The sequence below is a fragment of the Polypterus senegalus genome, chromosome 1, assembly GCF_016835505.1.
Source record: "Polypterus senegalus isolate Bchr_013 chromosome 1, ASM1683550v1, whole genome shotgun sequence".
NCBI classification, from domain to species: Eukaryota; Metazoa; Chordata; class Cladistia; order Polypteriformes; family Polypteridae; genus Polypterus; species Polypterus senegalus.
In genome coordinates this window covers 91,038,321-91,055,995 of record NC_053154.1, presented here as the reverse complement: position 1 = coordinate 91,055,995, position 17,675 = coordinate 91,038,321, and the positions used below count along the sequence as shown (strand labels likewise).

General features: G+C 35.3%; 1 protein-coding gene across 1 annotated transcript in view; it reads right to left on the bottom strand.

The window, feature by feature from the left end:
- The window catches only part of LOC120526231 (mucin-5B-like), a 146,925-nt gene extending 131,897 nt beyond the window's left edge, over window positions 1–15,028 (bottom strand). Inside the window, exons 1-10 of the mRNA XM_039749335.1 lie at window positions 13,949–15,028; window positions 9,605–9,652; window positions 6,778–7,039; window positions 6,206–6,320; window positions 5,346–5,436; window positions 4,903–5,009; window positions 3,759–3,975; window positions 3,446–3,571; window positions 2,979–3,096; window positions 126–264 (exon numbers count right to left, since the gene is read on the bottom strand). Coding sequence (XP_039605269.1) covers window positions 126–264; window positions 2,979–3,096; window positions 3,446–3,571; window positions 3,759–3,975; window positions 4,903–5,009; window positions 5,346–5,436; window positions 6,206–6,320; window positions 6,778–7,039; window positions 9,605–9,652; window positions 13,949–15,002 — 2,277 coding nt within the window. The 5' untranslated portion in view covers window positions 15,003–15,028. The remainder of the gene's footprint in view (window positions 1–125; window positions 265–2,978; window positions 3,097–3,445; window positions 3,572–3,758; window positions 3,976–4,902; window positions 5,010–5,345; window positions 5,437–6,205; window positions 6,321–6,777; window positions 7,040–9,604; window positions 9,653–13,948) is intronic.
- Window positions 15,029–17,675: the final 2,647 nt, after the last annotated feature.

Sequence of the window (17,675 nt, the reverse complement as noted above, 5' to 3'; positions counted from 1 at the left end):
TAAATAAAGAAAGATTTACATTCACAGATTTTGAATATTTTATTTTTTTGAACACAAACTGTTGCACCTGCTTTTGAACAATGCTTAAAAACAGTTCTGAAAAAAGTAGTGCTTGTTTATAATACCTGGGAAAGGACGTAGATGCAGTCTCCATGAAAGGTGAATTGCTTTCCATCATAAGACGTGATGTGCGAACCTCCCTCAACCGAGCATCTCCCAGGACAGTCCAGGTCTATACATGTCCACTGTCCTCCAGAGCATGTGCTGTGACAAGCAAGCAAGTTACACTAAATATATATGACATTTCCCTTCTACCTGTATTTACCTTGCATTTTTTATTTTACTTAGCAAATGTGAATCTATTTGTTGCTCAATAAAACCTTAACACTACCATTCATAAACAAGAAACAAACATTTAAACTATAATGTGACTTTTATTAGCGATAGCTGCACTAAAGACAGGAGATAGAATTTCTCTGTAGTCCTTTTGATTGAAAAGGTTGTATTTTGATTCTGCAGTATTATGCACGTTTCTTATGCGGAAAAGTTAATTAGCCCAACCTGCAGCATCGTACATACTGTGCATGTATTTAATAATTTAACTGGCACGGTATTAAGCACAAACAAAATCTGTGCATTACATTAACTATTATTATTATTATCATCATCATCATCATATGTGAATGCTGACTCTAAATTGAATAAGTGAGTACACTGGTGTGTGTGAATGTGACCAAAGTTTGAGTAACAGCCCATTTTTGCTGCTGCAGTCCTGGATAAAGTGGTTAAGAATGTCCTTGCCCTTGACATCATGGTCATCTGGTTAGAATTACTATTAGAACATCAGAAAAATTGTGACAAGAACAGGTCATTCATCCCAACAATCTTGTCGTTGTTCTTGACAAAACAACATCAAGTTGAGATTATTATTATAATTATCATATATTTATTTGGTATAAAGCGATGGAGACAGCTGTTGGAACAGTATGCCAATTTTTGCACAATTTTTTAAAAATATATATTTTGGTTTAAGATGTTTTATAGTAGTGACCTAAATAGACCCTATAAAAATCTTTGCAAAACTATCATCATTTATTTTTGACTTGTTACTGCTGTGCTATCATACTGAAGCAAACCTTTTTTTATGCTTACAGTAATGCAAGTATTGGTGTTTTCTCCTGGTTTCAAATTAGGCTTTTAATCAAACACCAGGTTGCTACATATAACCCCTGAATCATTTTAATTTCTTTTTGTGTAAGATACTGTTTAAATGAGACATGCTCATAACCTGTACTCCATGAGCGTCCAATAGGCTTAGATTCACCATGACATTTCACAGTGATTCTTTGTAGTAAAATAACTGCCTGTAAGTAAAACTTAATCTGCTTAATAAATCTGCATAATTACATGTTTGTCTTAACTGTAAAACAATTAGAACAATTAGAACAATCTAGACGAGAACAGGCCATTCAGCCCAACAAAGCTCGCCAGTCCTATCCACTTGCTTCCTCCAAGAAAACATCAAGTCGAGTTTTGAAAGTCCCTAACGTCTTACTGTCTACCACACTACTTGGTAACTTATTCCAAAAGCTAAACATTAAGAGGAATCCCCAAGATCTGAAGTGGGTCAGCAAGTGATCTAGCCTAGCCAGTTTTTAGTACAAATAGATGTATGCTAGTGAAAGTAGTGTTTAAATAAATTGTGAGGTTAAGAACATTTTATAGTCCATGCTTGATGGCCAAGGAGTTGTGTATTTATTTTGTAAATATTGTATAAATTATGTTGTAAGAGCCAATCCTAGAAAGCTAAAGTTTTCATATTAATGTTTGCTTAATCTGAATAGAATATAAATGTCTTTCATAGTCATAGCTTATGGTATAGTCTTTTCCCCCTATAGGTTAGCAAGAGATAGAACCTTCTTACTATAACTGAGTAACAGTGTGATAATAAGCTCAGTTTGTCTAGAACAGGTCCCAGTAAAAGAAGGACTTGATAGACCCATTTTAAGCTTAGAAATGGGATAAGCACACAGTTTTCTGACTGTTTTGAAATGGTTCAGAAATGTTAAGTAAGAAGTAACGATTTGAGATGTAACAAGATTAAGCTTAGAACTGAACTTTTCTTAACCTTAATTTTTCCTTTTTTTTATTTTAATTTTCCTTTTTTTTGTGTGAACTGTTTTACTTCAAAACTTAACTAAACTTTCAAAAACCAAGATATTTTGTCTGTGGAATCATTTCAGGCTTTTGTCGAATGTCATTTTTTTTTAGTTGAAGCTGCAGAACTTTGGTAATTTTGGGAAATGCAGCTACATATGTAATAACAGGATAGAATGGTGGCACTGTAGATGGTATTGTTGTGTATATGTTAGGGTGTTTTCTGCATGAGATTTGCTCTCTGCTTTAGTGTTTTAGTGACACTGCTCTCTTCTCACAGTAAAGCTATCTGAAGTAAATGTGTATGTAAAGTAGCTGTATATTTATATGATACAGTCTGAAATGCCATTTTGAAATTTAGCAATGCTGTGCATCTGTTGGTGTTAACATAGATTCTTAAGCGAATATGAGACATGGGAGGTGAGTGAGTTCATAAAATGTAGGAATGGATGGGTGGCTAGATTTACTATATTGTACATAATGCCATTCAGCCCATATACAGTCATTAATAGAAACTAACAGCTTTTGTTTTCAGTCTTTTTTTTTCCAACAATGACCAGTAATATTAAGTGTTATGAACTATCTGTGTTTAGCTTTTGGCAAAGATACCTTACTCTGAACACATTGTTCTCACTCCTCTCATTTTATGTGGTCAGGTGCAAGGAATGGAGATTGCATATCTGAAAATCTCTGTTTGGGCGAGTCAGTTATTCTAACAACAAACTTTTTCCGACTAGATAGACAGCCAAATAAAAAAGTCACTGGGATACTTCTTTCCCTTCTAATACATGGCTAAAACTCAATCAGTCAAGCCCACATACCACTTCTGACAGTTGGTGGAATAGGACTCTCCAGCAGCAAATGTTTTTTGGTTGTAGGTGCAGGAGCACTGCTGAGATGGGATGCAGCCACTCTGTGTGATGTCATCAAAGACAGTCCCTGTAGGAAAGTCGACAGTTTTAATAATTCATGCTTTCATTGATTAGATTATTTACTTATCTTCTAACACAAGGTTAGTTTAATTTAGAACAAAGCCTTTTAAATGTAAATGTGTCAACATATTATATAGTAGCCTTTTTAGTTAATGACAATGCTTGGTGTCTTTTTTGAAAGTGGAAAGGTCTTAGAAATACTTAGATATCACTGTGACATCTGAACAGTTACTCAGAGGAGGCTAAATTCATTACGAGAGCGTCAATCATTTTTAGTACAACATTAAGCACATTTTCACTTTCATCCTTTTATCTTGAATTCCTGTGTTATATGAGAGAAAGGAGTTTCAGTTTACCAGTTGGACAGAAACAGCCATCAATGCAGTGGTCTTCACAAAGTGCACTCTGGTCAGAATTGGTGCAGGTGTCTGCACAGGGAATGCCACATTCTTTATATTCCAGGTTGAGGGGACATTTCTTATCTGAAAAACAAATTAGAGGCTAAGGCTTTCCTCTCACTCATTTAGAAAAGCAGCTAGTGACTTTTACTGTGATTTCTCCATGCTGTCTAACTTGAAAATGTCTTATTGTACTCTGCTAACACTCATTGACTTTAAAATGAAGTATTGTCTGCTGTGGAGACTAAAACAGTTCAAGACTAAAACTTACTGCAAAAATCTTTCTTCCGCCAGTTCTTGGGCTGGCCACCAGCATGGGCACACTGTCTGGAGTACTCTGAGATAGTGTTACATACACAAGAGGAACTGTCAGACTCATCACAGTCGCACATGTCTTGAATGCAGGCATCGACAAAGTCATTGATGGATACTAGGTCATTGCAGGTGTCCAAAGCTTTGTCAGAGAGGTAATCCTCACAGGCAGCTCTCTGCAAGAATGAATGAACAAGAAAGCATTCATTAGAATACAATTCCTTCAGTTAGGAAAGCTAATTCTAACACTCAAATGCATTTAACTGCCATAGTTTGCCTAAGTGCACTTTCCTTATATATACTCATTTAAAAAATGCTTTTGTCATGACCAGTTCACTCACAGAAATCTGTCAACGACAAGTTTGATTTCTATTAAATAGGAAACGGTAATTTTATAATAAATGTGTGCAATGGGATAAGTTTTACTTATATATGTTTTAATATTTGTTTTAAATGCAATGTAGACAAACAGTATCTACTCTCTATATATAAAATCCTAAGCCTAAAAGTGCAACGGTTTTGTGTAACAATTTTATGTGACGTTTTTATGTCATGCTTTGAATCGGCTTATTTTAAAACCTACATATATGTGTTTGGTATCATTCTTTTCAGAATTCATGGAACTTTAATGTGATGCTGTTAGATTTTCAGATTCTTATTCTTAGTTAAACTAAAAATTATCAAGAATTCCCACAAGACGAGACTTTGTGCCAAGAGATTAAACAATGCCCAGGACCGGAAATAAAAGACAAAGAGTAAGAGAGCTGCTGTACGGGCTTTTAAATGTTCAAAGCGCCGTGCGAGATGCAGATCACATGGCACATATGAAGAAATTTAATTTATATGTTTTTCTTGCCTGCTGTGTTATAGTGAAAGCAGTAAATGTGACTGAAGTGTTACTGATTTGTGTAATGATACAGTAATCCAAACTGTTGAGAACAAATTTTTCCAATGAAAATACAAGAATTTGATTTGTTAAATACATTTCAACTGTCAGTCTTATATGGGAGTCAAATTCATTTGACTTGAATTACAGATAGAATCAAATTCTACCGTTCTAGCTTTTTTTCACCTTTTACGTTTTATTAAACAATACGACTCACATGGGTTTCACAATTTTTCTTAGATGAAGGTGTTGGCTCTGTGCAGGTTTCTGTTGGGCCACTTATCTTCCAATTACGTCCAAAATCTTGGGGGTCTATCTTCACACCTGCAAGAGAAAGGAGTTAACCATAAAATAAAAAACAATTTTTTTGCATTGTGCAAAATGCCATCAGATCATTAGATGTTGTATTATTGTGGCAATGCCAAATATCTAGCACAGCGTGCATGAGTCACCATATACAATTTAGTAATATATTTAAAGTAACATGGTAAATGTAGTACATGACAAATGAAAAATGAATTTCTTGTCAGGTCTTCCTGCAGGCATATCTTATACCACCTACATTTTACAATATACTGTAGAATGTTACATCTCATCTGTATTGAGATAAATCGAGCTGAACTCTTTTTGTCAATTTATCAGTTTAAAATAAAATCTCACCATTCATAATGAATTCATCATAGATCTGAATGTGGTTGAAGTCGCCACAAAGACCACAGGTCTGGTTCACATATTTTTCATCAATTTCCAGCTACAAAAAATAGCACAGATTATTTTTCTGTGGAAGAGTGCATTAAAAACTATTAAACAATAGCATGTAAGTATTTTCTATGCGCATTTGTTCTACTTCAGGGTTGTGGCAGCATTGTGGGCAACATTGCAGAGCGCAATCACTTATACATACTCATTGATTCATTGCCAGTTTTCACTTACTGGTTAGTCTACTCTGCTGGTATTGTTGTTGGTTAAACCAGAGTACCTACCCAGATAAAATTCATGTGGACACCTGAAAAAATATCAGCTTTACACAGCCATTGTCTGAGCTTGTACTCAAACCTCAGAAACTGGAAGGCTGTTATGCTAACCAATGCTGTAGACACTTTAAATCACAACTTATGTAAGGCTAACGACCATTATAAAAAATGTTATTAGTAGCAATTTTTGTTTTCATATCCAAGAGAAAAAGTAAAGATTTTCTTCCATAATTATATAATTTGATTAAAATTTTTAAAATACCTTTTAATATTTAATAAACAATTAATGAACAAATATAAACAGGTCATTTTTAAATGTGATAGATACAGTAGATACATTTCAGGTAGACAATGAAGCTATTTAACTGCATCCAAAATAAGTTAATTCTTTAACAATAAACATAAAAATTCAAGCATCATTATATCAAAAGACAGAATTTTCAATTTGAGAAGACTCTTGTTAAAGTATTGCCCATTTCCCTGATAATGAAGCCATGTTTTTTTTTTTTTTATATGCATTCTTGTAATTGTAAACCATTCACCTACCAATAAGGCATCATCTTTGTTCCACTGAAATACTAAGCCTATCTTGCTAGTGACTTTGATGTAGGTGCTGCTTTCTGATATTAAGATCCCAGCTTGGCTGATGGGTAGGTTAGCCCTGTATGGTGAAGGGTAATGAAATTATATAAGAATAGTGCAACTTATGTAATTATGTTGTGAATAGAAGAGAGTAAATTGAAGGTACAAATATGCACAAACTATGAAGAAATATCACCAAAAAAGATAATGCATGTAGAAATGATAAAGTAATGTATATAGATAGGAAAAGATAACATACAAGACTTGATACAAAATAAAAAAGAGCAGGGTTAGACAAAAACATGCTTACACAATTGCAAAAACTATAAAATGTACAATACAGCCTACTACAGTGCAAATCGACAATTTAATATAAATGAGTAGACATGCAGACACAAGACTAAATGGTCTCTTCTGAAATGCTGCTTGAAAATTAGACGTCATGTGATAACAGAGCAATGGGATATTGCCAAATATAACACAGTAATTGCACAATTCATAAGTAATGTAATAAACACTTCGCAAAAAAAGCATACTTTTCCCCATTGACTGATACGCCATCTTTTGTAAGTTCAATGACGCTTCCGTCCAGCTTCATTGTCACCTTTCCAAGGGTTGGCTGGTTGTTCTCCACTGTTCTCCTTAACTGGATGTTAAAATCTTCATAGTTACTTTTGCAGTGAGAAACAAGGAGGTAGTTACAAGTGGTTGGCAGCTGAAAAATATCTCCATCAAATGTTTTGAAATGGTAATTTCCCCAAGTGCTGCATACTCGACCATTGTGAGCTGGGCTGACAGCTGGGAAAAAAACAGAAACGATGTTTTTGCACATCTGCATTTTGTCATGCGAAACATGTATACTATATAGGTAAAGGTATCTGTAAACTTAGCCACATTCGTTGTTAGCAGATGCATAGGAACAAGCACATAGCTATACAATCTCCATTTACATCAATAACGGTACAATGGGGCATATTAAAGAGCTCAGTGACTTTCAAGGTGACGCTGTCATAGGATGTCATCTTTGTCACAAATCAGAAATTTCTGCTCTTTTAGATTTGCCCCTATACAATGTAAATGTTATTATAGTGAAGTTGAAGTGTCTGGGATCAACAGTAGCTAAGCGAGGAAGTGGAAGGCCATGCAAATTTAAAAATGGGGCCACTGAGTGTTCAAGTGCATCATGCATAACAATTGTGTATACTGTGTTGCAACACTCACAACTGTACATCAGGAGCTTCACAAATGAGATTTCATAACTGAACATCTGTGGCTGGAATGGTGTAAAGCACACTGCCATTGGAATCTGGAGTGGTGGCAAGGTGTTCACTTCACTATTTAGCAGTTTAATGAACAAATCTAGTCTTGACAGATGCCAGGAGAATGCTACCTTCTGGACTGCATAGTGCCTAATGTAAAGTTTGGTGGATGAGGCATGATGTTCTGGGGCTATTTTTCAGGTTTAGGGCTAAACCAATTGTTTCCAGTGAAAAGTTCTATTAATGCTACAGCATGCAAAGCTATTTTAGACCAATGTACTGTTCAATTCCAGCTTTGTGATGACAGTTTGGGGAAGGCCCTTTTTTGTCCCAGCTAGGTCCCATTAGACATGGGTTGATGAGTTCACCGTGAAGGAACTCAAGTGGCCTTCATAAACTTCTGACCACAACCCTGTTGAACACCTTTGGGATAATTTGGAACAATGATGGCAAGGCAGGTCTTCTCATCCAGCATCAGTACCTGATCTCACAAATGCTGTTTTGGCTGTATGGGCTAACGTCCCCAAAAACATACCCCAAAACCTTTTGGAAAGCATTCCCAGAAGAGTGGAGGCTATTGTAACCACAAAGAAGGGGCAACTCCTTATTAATGACCATGGTTTTAGAATAAGATATCCAACGAGCTCATATAGGTGTGATGGGCAGGTGACTATAAATTATTGGGCATATAATGTATGCATAAACATAGGAACCATCATAATACCAGAATTAAATCAGTGTAGAAAATGAAATACAAGAAGATGTGATTATTAAAGAAAATAAACCACACAGTGAGTAAAACACAGGACAAAAAAGCAAGAAAACGCTAAATGTAAAATCCTTTGGACCTTCCAAAGAATGTGTACATGGCTGTTTTAATGGTTTGACTATACTACTAGCCACAAATACCTTGTACCTCTCGCTCCCTTTTCTACCTGTTGTACCTTTCTCTAAAATCATGCTTTTCTCTCTTATGATAGTTGAATGCCTGCTGCTGGCTATCCTTCCAACTCTACAGTTCACTTATAGAGCATTTGGCAAGAGGTTCTTTAAACACATCCAAAAGATAGCTGCTGACATGCCCTAGAATTCTCTTGTTCTGGGTATGCCAAGTTAGACATTGACTAAACAGACCTGATGTCTTTGTATTCTCAAGGCAACTCTGTAGCTAGCGTAATGGTTTAAGAGCTAGCACTGTCCCTCACATCCACTCATGTGGCTGCTTGCCCTCTAGTGCTCAACGGGTATTGACATCTCTGCCTGGTATATGTTTGCTCCGTTAATGCATGATTAGACAACTGTGGTAATGGCCTGAGGAAACCTTACATGGGTGCATCTCATGTGCACTTTCTCTCTCCTCATAGTAGTGCATCTTTATGTAGAAGCCATTCCAGTACTCATAATACACCTTGCCTCTTGGGGATGTACTAATTATTAAACCTTACATAACTCAGAATGAATTTAGATGTGCCAGTCTATAAATGAAATGTTACTCCTCTAGGGGACACTAACTGTGTACCACTAGAGTATATCATGACTGGAAACCTGTCATCATATTAAATGGCCCAGTCCAGGCTTTACTGTTAAATGTCAGGGTTGGCTAGTTGGCAGGATTGTGACTGTGTCTGACTTTGTCTTTTGACTTTTGTATGTTACAGCTGACCATGGATGCTACCAAGGTTTATTGTCTTCAGGGATACTGCTGACTGGAGTTTCTGTTTTCCTCTCTTCTGTTGTCAGCTATTTAAAGTTCAATGGTAATGTTACTGGACAGATATTGTTGAATTCCATTTATTTTATTCTTTTTGGAATTGCTTTATTTTATTATATTTCCAAACAAGGCTATATCTTATGTAATGAATTATGTAGTTAGTAATTTGTAAAGTGGTAATTGTACAGTATTTCACCTGTCAGCCACTTACAGCACCTATAGCCTGCACTCAGTGAAGAGGTCCATCACATTTGGCGTCAAAGGTACTTCTGCTGTTTCAGAATTTGTATAATGTTAGCAGTTTTCATTTTACGTATCTAAACCATATAACATATTCAAGTTTTACAGTAACAGAAATTTTGCATGCCCAAGAAATTAAATTAAAAATCTTACCTATCACTGTAGGCACAATTGGGATTCTGGAAGATTTCTGACCACCATCTGAAAAAAGAAAGAAAATATCACTACAGTTACATTACAGTATGTAACAAAGTGAAATTTTAATTTTTAGTTACTGTGTGTATATTAAAAATATTTTTTAAAAAGTTATTTATTATGTGTCCTCAAAATTTGCTGTTTTATATATAATACAGTATGTATTTCACATGTAATTTTTAAATAGAAACATACACTATATTGAAACTAGAAAGTGACAAAAAAAACTTCACTAGAAGCAATGCCACTTCAGAAATGTGAAATAATTTACCATTACAAAACTAAGAAGTCTGAGTTAACATAAGATGCCGTAATTTGGGATGTTCATAAGAAATGTACTTCTACCTCATTACATGCTGTAATGAAACAGAATAGTTATGTCAAATATTTGTGTGCTTCAATTGAAATGTTTTAAGTCTAAATATTCTCGGTTGTAATCGAAATTTGTTCATTTTTCACTCTCTGCTAGAGATTCATAGAAGGCTAGATCCCTAGTAAATGATCTAAAATCAAAAGTAATATTATATTAGTAATCGTTGATCGTGAAATAGTCTAAAATGATCCCCCACATGCACATATTTGAACTTTGTCATTTTTAGTCTTCTAAGAGTGGCTTTTAGAAGGCTAGGACCACCAGTAAGGAATCATATATCAGAAATTTTATTATATTCATGATCAGCAACCTCAAAATAGCATAAAACAATACTCTATTATGCCTATATTGCCCATCCCCATTTTTTGACATTTTGTGAAAGGAGTAACGTTGTCCCCTTGTATCCAATTTAGGGATGAACTCCTGGGATCGATGAATGTGGCATGAACAACTTCACATCCTTCTGATCATTTTTGCTAAAAACTCCAATTGGTTTAATCATTATCATAAAAGTACAATTTTCTGCACAAAATATGGCCCAAAATTGCTATATGTATTAATTTTGTATGAACACAATATATATTGCGTAAAAAGAATTCAAATAAAAATGAAAACAGCACAAAAAATTAAATAAGTCTCTTTTACAAGCAGATGTGATTCAAGTCCTCTTCTGGTTCAGGACAAAATTAGGCCATTGAATTTAGCAGTTGTGAGGTTTTTTTGCAGCATTGTGACTCAAAAAAATAAGAAAAAAGTTAAAGAGCCAGTAGCCACAGGAGTGTTTGATCAGCCGCTGGTTAACCAGATTTGTTTGCTTAACTCTTTTAGAATATTTACTGTATGTCTCAGTTGGTATAAGGGAATGCACCATTGTAGATTCTAGACACACCATGAGCATAGCTATAAAAGCAGTTGCAGCTACAATATTACTATCAAGTTATTATTATTATTGTTACGGTTATTTTAGTTATGCAGGCTGCAAGGAGGCTCTGGTGAAAGGGTTTCACATTGCGATGGCAGCAATCTCTGCAAAATCATTACAGTGTGATCTCTGTATCCATCCATTGTCAGTCTTGCTCAGGGGTCCTCAGTGACGGTCCTGGAGGGCCACAGTGGTTGCAGGTTTTTACTCCAACCCAATTGCTTAATCAGAAGCACTTAATGCTCAATTAACTCTTCTGCTTCACCTTAGTTGTCTCACTTTTTAATATTTTGAACCATTATTGCTTATTTTAGTCTTAAACAGCTTCTTGTTTTTTTAATTGCTCCTAATTAGCAATAACATGCAGATAACAAAAGAGACCAGCATTTCTCCATTTAGCATGTTTCCATTTACACCTATGTGTATTTATCATGCACTATTGGGTTTTATTAAATACTTGTAACGAAAGTAAAGAGAAAAAAGTGAAGGACTAAGAATTGCACCTCCATTTTAGCCTTCAAATCATTTGGATGATATCCTTAGAAAGGGGGAAAAAATCTTGGATATGAGAATTACCTGACATGGCAGAGTTAAAGCACTAACAAGCCATGAAATTAAATTATTGGTATGAATTGCTTCCGAATTAAGCAACCGGGTTAGAACAAAAACCTGCAGCCACTGCGTCCCTCCAGGACTGTGATTGAGGACCCCTGGTCTTGCTTAATTCAAGTCACAGTCACTTGGGCTCCAGCTTATCTTAGCAGCATTGGATACAAGGCAGAAACCAAACATCATCAGGCACACCTACCCACACACATGCTCACATTCATGCTGAGCAGTTTAAAGTTATTGGTCAACACCTGTATCCTTGGCTTGTGCGAGGAAATCCCATGTATGTATGGGAGGTACAGAACGTGCAAACTGCAGAAAGGCAGGCCTGGATTCACCTGCAGTCTTGAGCAGTTTTGAGGTAGCAGTGTTAACTGCTGTACCAAAGTGTTTCCTCAAAAAAACGTTTAGACTAAATTATTTTTACAAAAACATCAAGCCCCCTAATTTAGATTAACATGGTCTGCTCAATTACTTTAAAAATTAACTGTGCCTCTACAAATAGTTATTACAGTAGATTGATACCCGTTAACCTCATCAGAAAAATGAACGGGAAGATGAGGTAAGATGAAATTTTAGCTTGGGCTGCCCTTTGGCACTTACACACAATCTGTGATCTCTTTGGCGCTGGTTGCATTCATTTTTTTCATACAGGAAGACTCAATCAATATAACTACCATAGTTAAAAGTAGTGAGAGAGTGATGACAGTTCAAAATATAGCACTACAACTGTCCTTTCAGAATTTTCAACATCTGCTCTTGGTAAGTACATCTTTAGTATACATACAGTACATTGAACATCAAGCCCCTTGGAAACTGACAGTGAATAACCTCATGCAAGTCTATTGTAAGGCTATCTGTGTTGCTTACGGGACAGCATAGTCCCGTACATTCCCTTGTGTGTGTGTGACTGCGTGTCCTTATTTGAAATAATGTTTAGCACATTATGAATTGAGTGTAAAAGTAATCTACAGTGGGTAGCAGTGCAGTTTCACTTTTTACAACCCAGTGATTATGTGGTATGAATAGAAACATTTTTTTTACTCTGAACAGATTGATTTTAGCTTTGTTGTGTGAACAATTTTGGATTAATTTCTGAAGGAGCTTAGCTCTAATTCTATATTGACTACAAGATCCCTTATTATATATCCTGCTTCACCCAGAATTTTCACATGACAATATTTTATTTATTCAAATAAATGAGTGAATAAATCTTTGTACTGTATACTGTTTAAAAAGTGATACATTCGATCAGACGTAGTGTTTGCACCCAATGTAACTTTACCGTTATTTTGTAAATGAAGGATAAAAATGTAAATAGGTTAAATATCCATTCATCCAGATATCAACAGATAGGCATGGTCATTACAATGTTGCTGAAAAGACCATTACATTTCAAATGGACTCCTACTCTTTTAAACCTGTCCACAATCATTGTCAAGCCATCAGAAATGAATGATTATATTACATTAAATCAGGCTTCATGTTATAAGAAGTGCATAGGCTGAAATTTAAAAGATCATGTATGCATTTCATACATCACATCACTTATGATAATAGTAATTATTTGGAGACTTTCCAATGCATTTTTTGCTTTCCCAGCTATATGGTATTTGGACATAGTTTTTCATGACATATCCTCAAAAAGTGAATATCAAATGGATGATTTTGAAAAACCCATTGAAAGTTTTGTCCTCTTCGGAACCTGACTGTTTGTATGACATCTTTAAAAGACCTTAATAGATAGATTTTTCTTTTAAAATACAACTGCCATGCATCGTAAGATATCCTTCTAAAATAATATTATTTTGTAACTTTTGGCATTTTGACAAGCTGCCTTTTCAAAGGAAAATCTTAATATTTCACAAATTCAACCTAATTTCTTGGATTTCAGCAACTCATCTTCTTCAATCTTTTATGTTTTTTAAATGGAATTTTGATATATTTTCAGAGTTTAGATGAATGTAAAGTAGATATGAAGAGAGAGCAATGACAGGATAGGTAATTTAAATGAGTATTTCTCAATGGCTATTTGTAACTATGTTTACATAAGAGCTATACATACAGGAAAGTAAAGAATTATCACACTTGTATTTAGCATCACTGAAATAAATTTAGGTTAATATCTAGGTCAATAAATGCACAAGATATTTTTTATCCCGAATGTATCAATGGAATATTTTCCACTTTAATTTAATGGTAATGTAATCTGTAGTCCTGTGGCAAAGTTGTTCCATTTTAGTGTAGAAGCTTTGCAATAAGAGAAGTTGTGTGATTTGGATAAATATGGAAAAGGGTGTCAGTGTCAGTATAATGATCTGAATACAGTACATATAAGGCAAGGATAGATAGATAGATAGATAGATAGATAGATAGATAGATAGACTGTGATTCTTACCTTTTTCTTTTTGTTCCATCTGTCCAGTGTTGCTCATTTGTCCCATTTCTTCCATCTTTCCTTTTTCTTTCCTCTGGTCCATTTGTCTCATTTGTCCTGTTTCTTTCATTTCTCCCGATCCTTTAACATCTCCCTTTTCTTTTATCTGCCCCATTTCTTTCATCTGTCCTATTTGTCTGATTTGTCCTGTTTCTTCCATCTCTCCAGATCCTTTAACATCTCCCTTTTCTTTTATCTGCCCCATTTCTTTCATCTGTCCTATTTGTCTGATTTGTCCTGTTTCTTCCATCTCTCCAGATCCTTTAACATCTCCCTTTTCTTTTATCTGCCCCATTTCTTTCATCTGACCTATTTGTCTCATTTGTCCTGTTTCTTTCATCTCTCCCGATCCTTTAACATCTCCCTTTACTTCCATCTGTCCTATTTGGCTGATCTGTCCCATATCTTTCATTCCCCCCATTTCTTTCATCTGTCCCGTTTGGCTAATCTGTTCCATTTCTTTCATTGATGCAATTTCTTTCATTTGTCCCATTTGGCTCATTTGTCCTGTTTTTTCCATCTCTCCTGTTACTTTAACATTTCCCTTTTCTTCCATCTGTCCTGTTTGGCTGATCTGTCCCATATTTTTCATTCCCCCCATTTCTTTCATCTGTCCCATTTGGCTAATCAGTTCCATTTCTTTCATTGATGAGATTTCTTTATTTTGTCCCATTTGGCTCATTTGTCCTGTTTTTTTCATCTCACCTGTTACTTTAACATCTCCCTTTTCTCCCATCTGTCCTATTTGACTGATCTGTCCCATATCTTTCATTCCCCCCATTTCTTTCATCTGCCCCATTTGGCTGATCGACACCGTTTCTTTCATCTGTCCCAGTTGGCTGATCGACCCCGTTTTTTTCATCTGGCCCGTTTGGCTGATCTGTTCCATTCCTTTCATTGATGTCATTTCTTTCATTTGTCCCATTTGCCTCATTTCCCCCATTTCTCCATTCCCATGAACAACTGATACCATGCACATTAGTACCCAGAAGGGTACTCCCTTTCCTAAGCCCATCACTGCAGGTGGGCTGACTATCAATGCCTACCACAAGAATGCCCACACCAGTGCATGTTCAAGCTTTATAGCTTGGCTTGATGTTTGCATTGGCAAACTGGGAAAACAGGTTAATGAATCTAATTATGGCAGACTGATACACTAATATTTTTTTTATTTAATCAAATATTAACTTAAATGTTAACTGCCCCAAGGGGTGCTTCTTTGTTTGCTTAGTACAGGGCTGAGGTACAGAAAGAATGCACGTCAAAAGACTTGGTAGTGTTGTAAGAACTATTGATATACACCATGATATAATATATTAGTCTGCCCAATAATAAATGTAAAACTTGTTCTCAAAATGTTTGTGAGAAAATCCTCAGGTGCACTACTTTCTTTCCACATCCAAAAAATATCCTTATTAATATAAGTGGTTACTCCAAATTTGAATTGTATGGGTAAATGGGACTTTGAGAAATTACCAACTAATGTAACTTGCATATTTTTCAGCAAGTACAACAAGTACTCCAAAGGAAACCTGTGTTATGTACAAACTCCACATCAACAACAACAACAACATTTATTTATATAGCACATTTTCATACAAACAGTAGCTCAAAGTGCTTTACATAATAAAGAATAAAACAATAAAAGACACAATAAGAAAACAAAATAAATCAACATTAATTAACATCGAATAAGAGTAAGGTTCAATGGCCAAGGGGGACAGAAAAAACAAAAAAACTCCAGACGGCTGGAGAAAAAATAAAATCTGTAGGGATTCCAGCCCGATGCATAATTCTGACATAGAACATTAGGTCCTTGAAGGAGGAGAACTAATGACTGATCTCCCGTGGTGCCAGCAAAACAGAATAGGATATTGCAATGAAGTAATGGTTTGCTTAAAAGCCAAATAGATTAAAGTAAAATCAGAATACAAATTAAACAATAATGAAAAAGTAAATCTATAGTAAAGGAAAATCTGAATCCTTCTGCATTTTCCTTCCTGAACAGTAATAGATTTTCACACATTATTCAGTAGCGTCTTTCAGGATGAAAATATCGTACTCTGAGTGACCACTTAATTATTCACTTTACTTGCCTTAGTTCAAAAAACAATGAAATTCTTCATTTGCAAATATAGCAAGCAAATATGTGGAACATACACAATAATAGTTTTTACAAAAAAACCCACAAATGGCTCAGTCAGTAGCTTATATAGTATACTGCATGTTATTCAGCAGTTATTCAGTAATGCTTTTGATGTTACTCTGAAGCTAGACTCAGAATCATAGCAAACACTCACATGTGTCAGCATGCTTCTAAGACCATGGAGTCCATGAGGCCCAACAATTAAATAAGCTAGAGAAAATCAATATTGAAATTTTCACAGTGGAGTTCATCATTAAGAGACACACCAACATTCTTAATCAGGAATAGGACTAGGTCACAGCCAGTGAATCTATTCTAAGTCGAATGTTTCTATTAGAGAATACTCAAATGTTTTTAAGGAATAAAGTCAAACAGTTGAGTGGAAAGTCAAAGTTTAAATTAGTACAGAATGCCATCTCAAACACCAAAATTAAAAGCTTTATATATACACCAGGAAACCAGCGGTAAAAATGATAAGCGTTCAGAAATCCTGACATTATATTCTTTGTTGTTCCTAAATAGGTTACTGCTCAGTCAGGGGAAGATTTATTTGTAGGATAATTCTACTGAAGAAATGGTACTATTAAGGCTGGCATGATTTGTGCCAAATACCAGGCATGCAGGAAGCAAAAGAGCCATATCACAAAACTGACACTGACATGGTTAGAATGTAATAACTTATGACTCAATGGAGTTCCTCTCCTGGGAATTACAAGAAAAAAAAATATTTTCAAAGCACACATTGGCATAACACCTCAACATGACCTAATTTTTAATAAAAAGAAAGAGAAAACCAAAAACAGTGAATGTAGCTCAAAGCATTCAGCATTAAAGTAAATTATCTTGTTTGGTGTACAGTCTACCTAGTCTTGTATACTCCAGAAAATGTCTGGATTCAGTCTCTTGTTGTATCTCCTGAAGTAGAGGTCGATGTGCGAGTCACACTCCCTGCTTACTAAAGTAATGTACAATTATGTGAAGGTTTCTGTCAGGTTCCTCTTGGTTCTTCTGTAAAATATTATGTTTTCTGTGATTGCTGTAGATTGATTCTTTAAGACATTTAGACACTTCATATGGTTTTGGAAGAATATGCCTTGATTTGAGTAGGGAGAGAAGTCAGTAAGTAATTTTGGATTTGGATTTCCATGATCCTTACATGCAACTACTGTATGACACTGACTTTGTATAAACATGGGCAGTGTGAGCATCTAATAACTTTATTTAAGTGCTTTAGGTTCAGACAATATCTGTGTTTGCCATGGAATATACACCACACCTAACTTGTGTATTTATTCTTTCTTCACTGTAATCTTGACAATCAGAAAGGAGCAGCAAAAGTTTTCATCTCTTCACTGCAGATCTACAAACCATGACACAAGAACATTAAGTAGGTTTTTAAATCCAGGCATGTTGGTACTGACATAAAATAACATAATATAGCATACTCAAACCTATTTAACTGATTTCAGGGCAACTCTCCCATGAGCATAGTGTACAAGGCAGAACCACATATACACATTTACATGGACACAACTTAGAGGT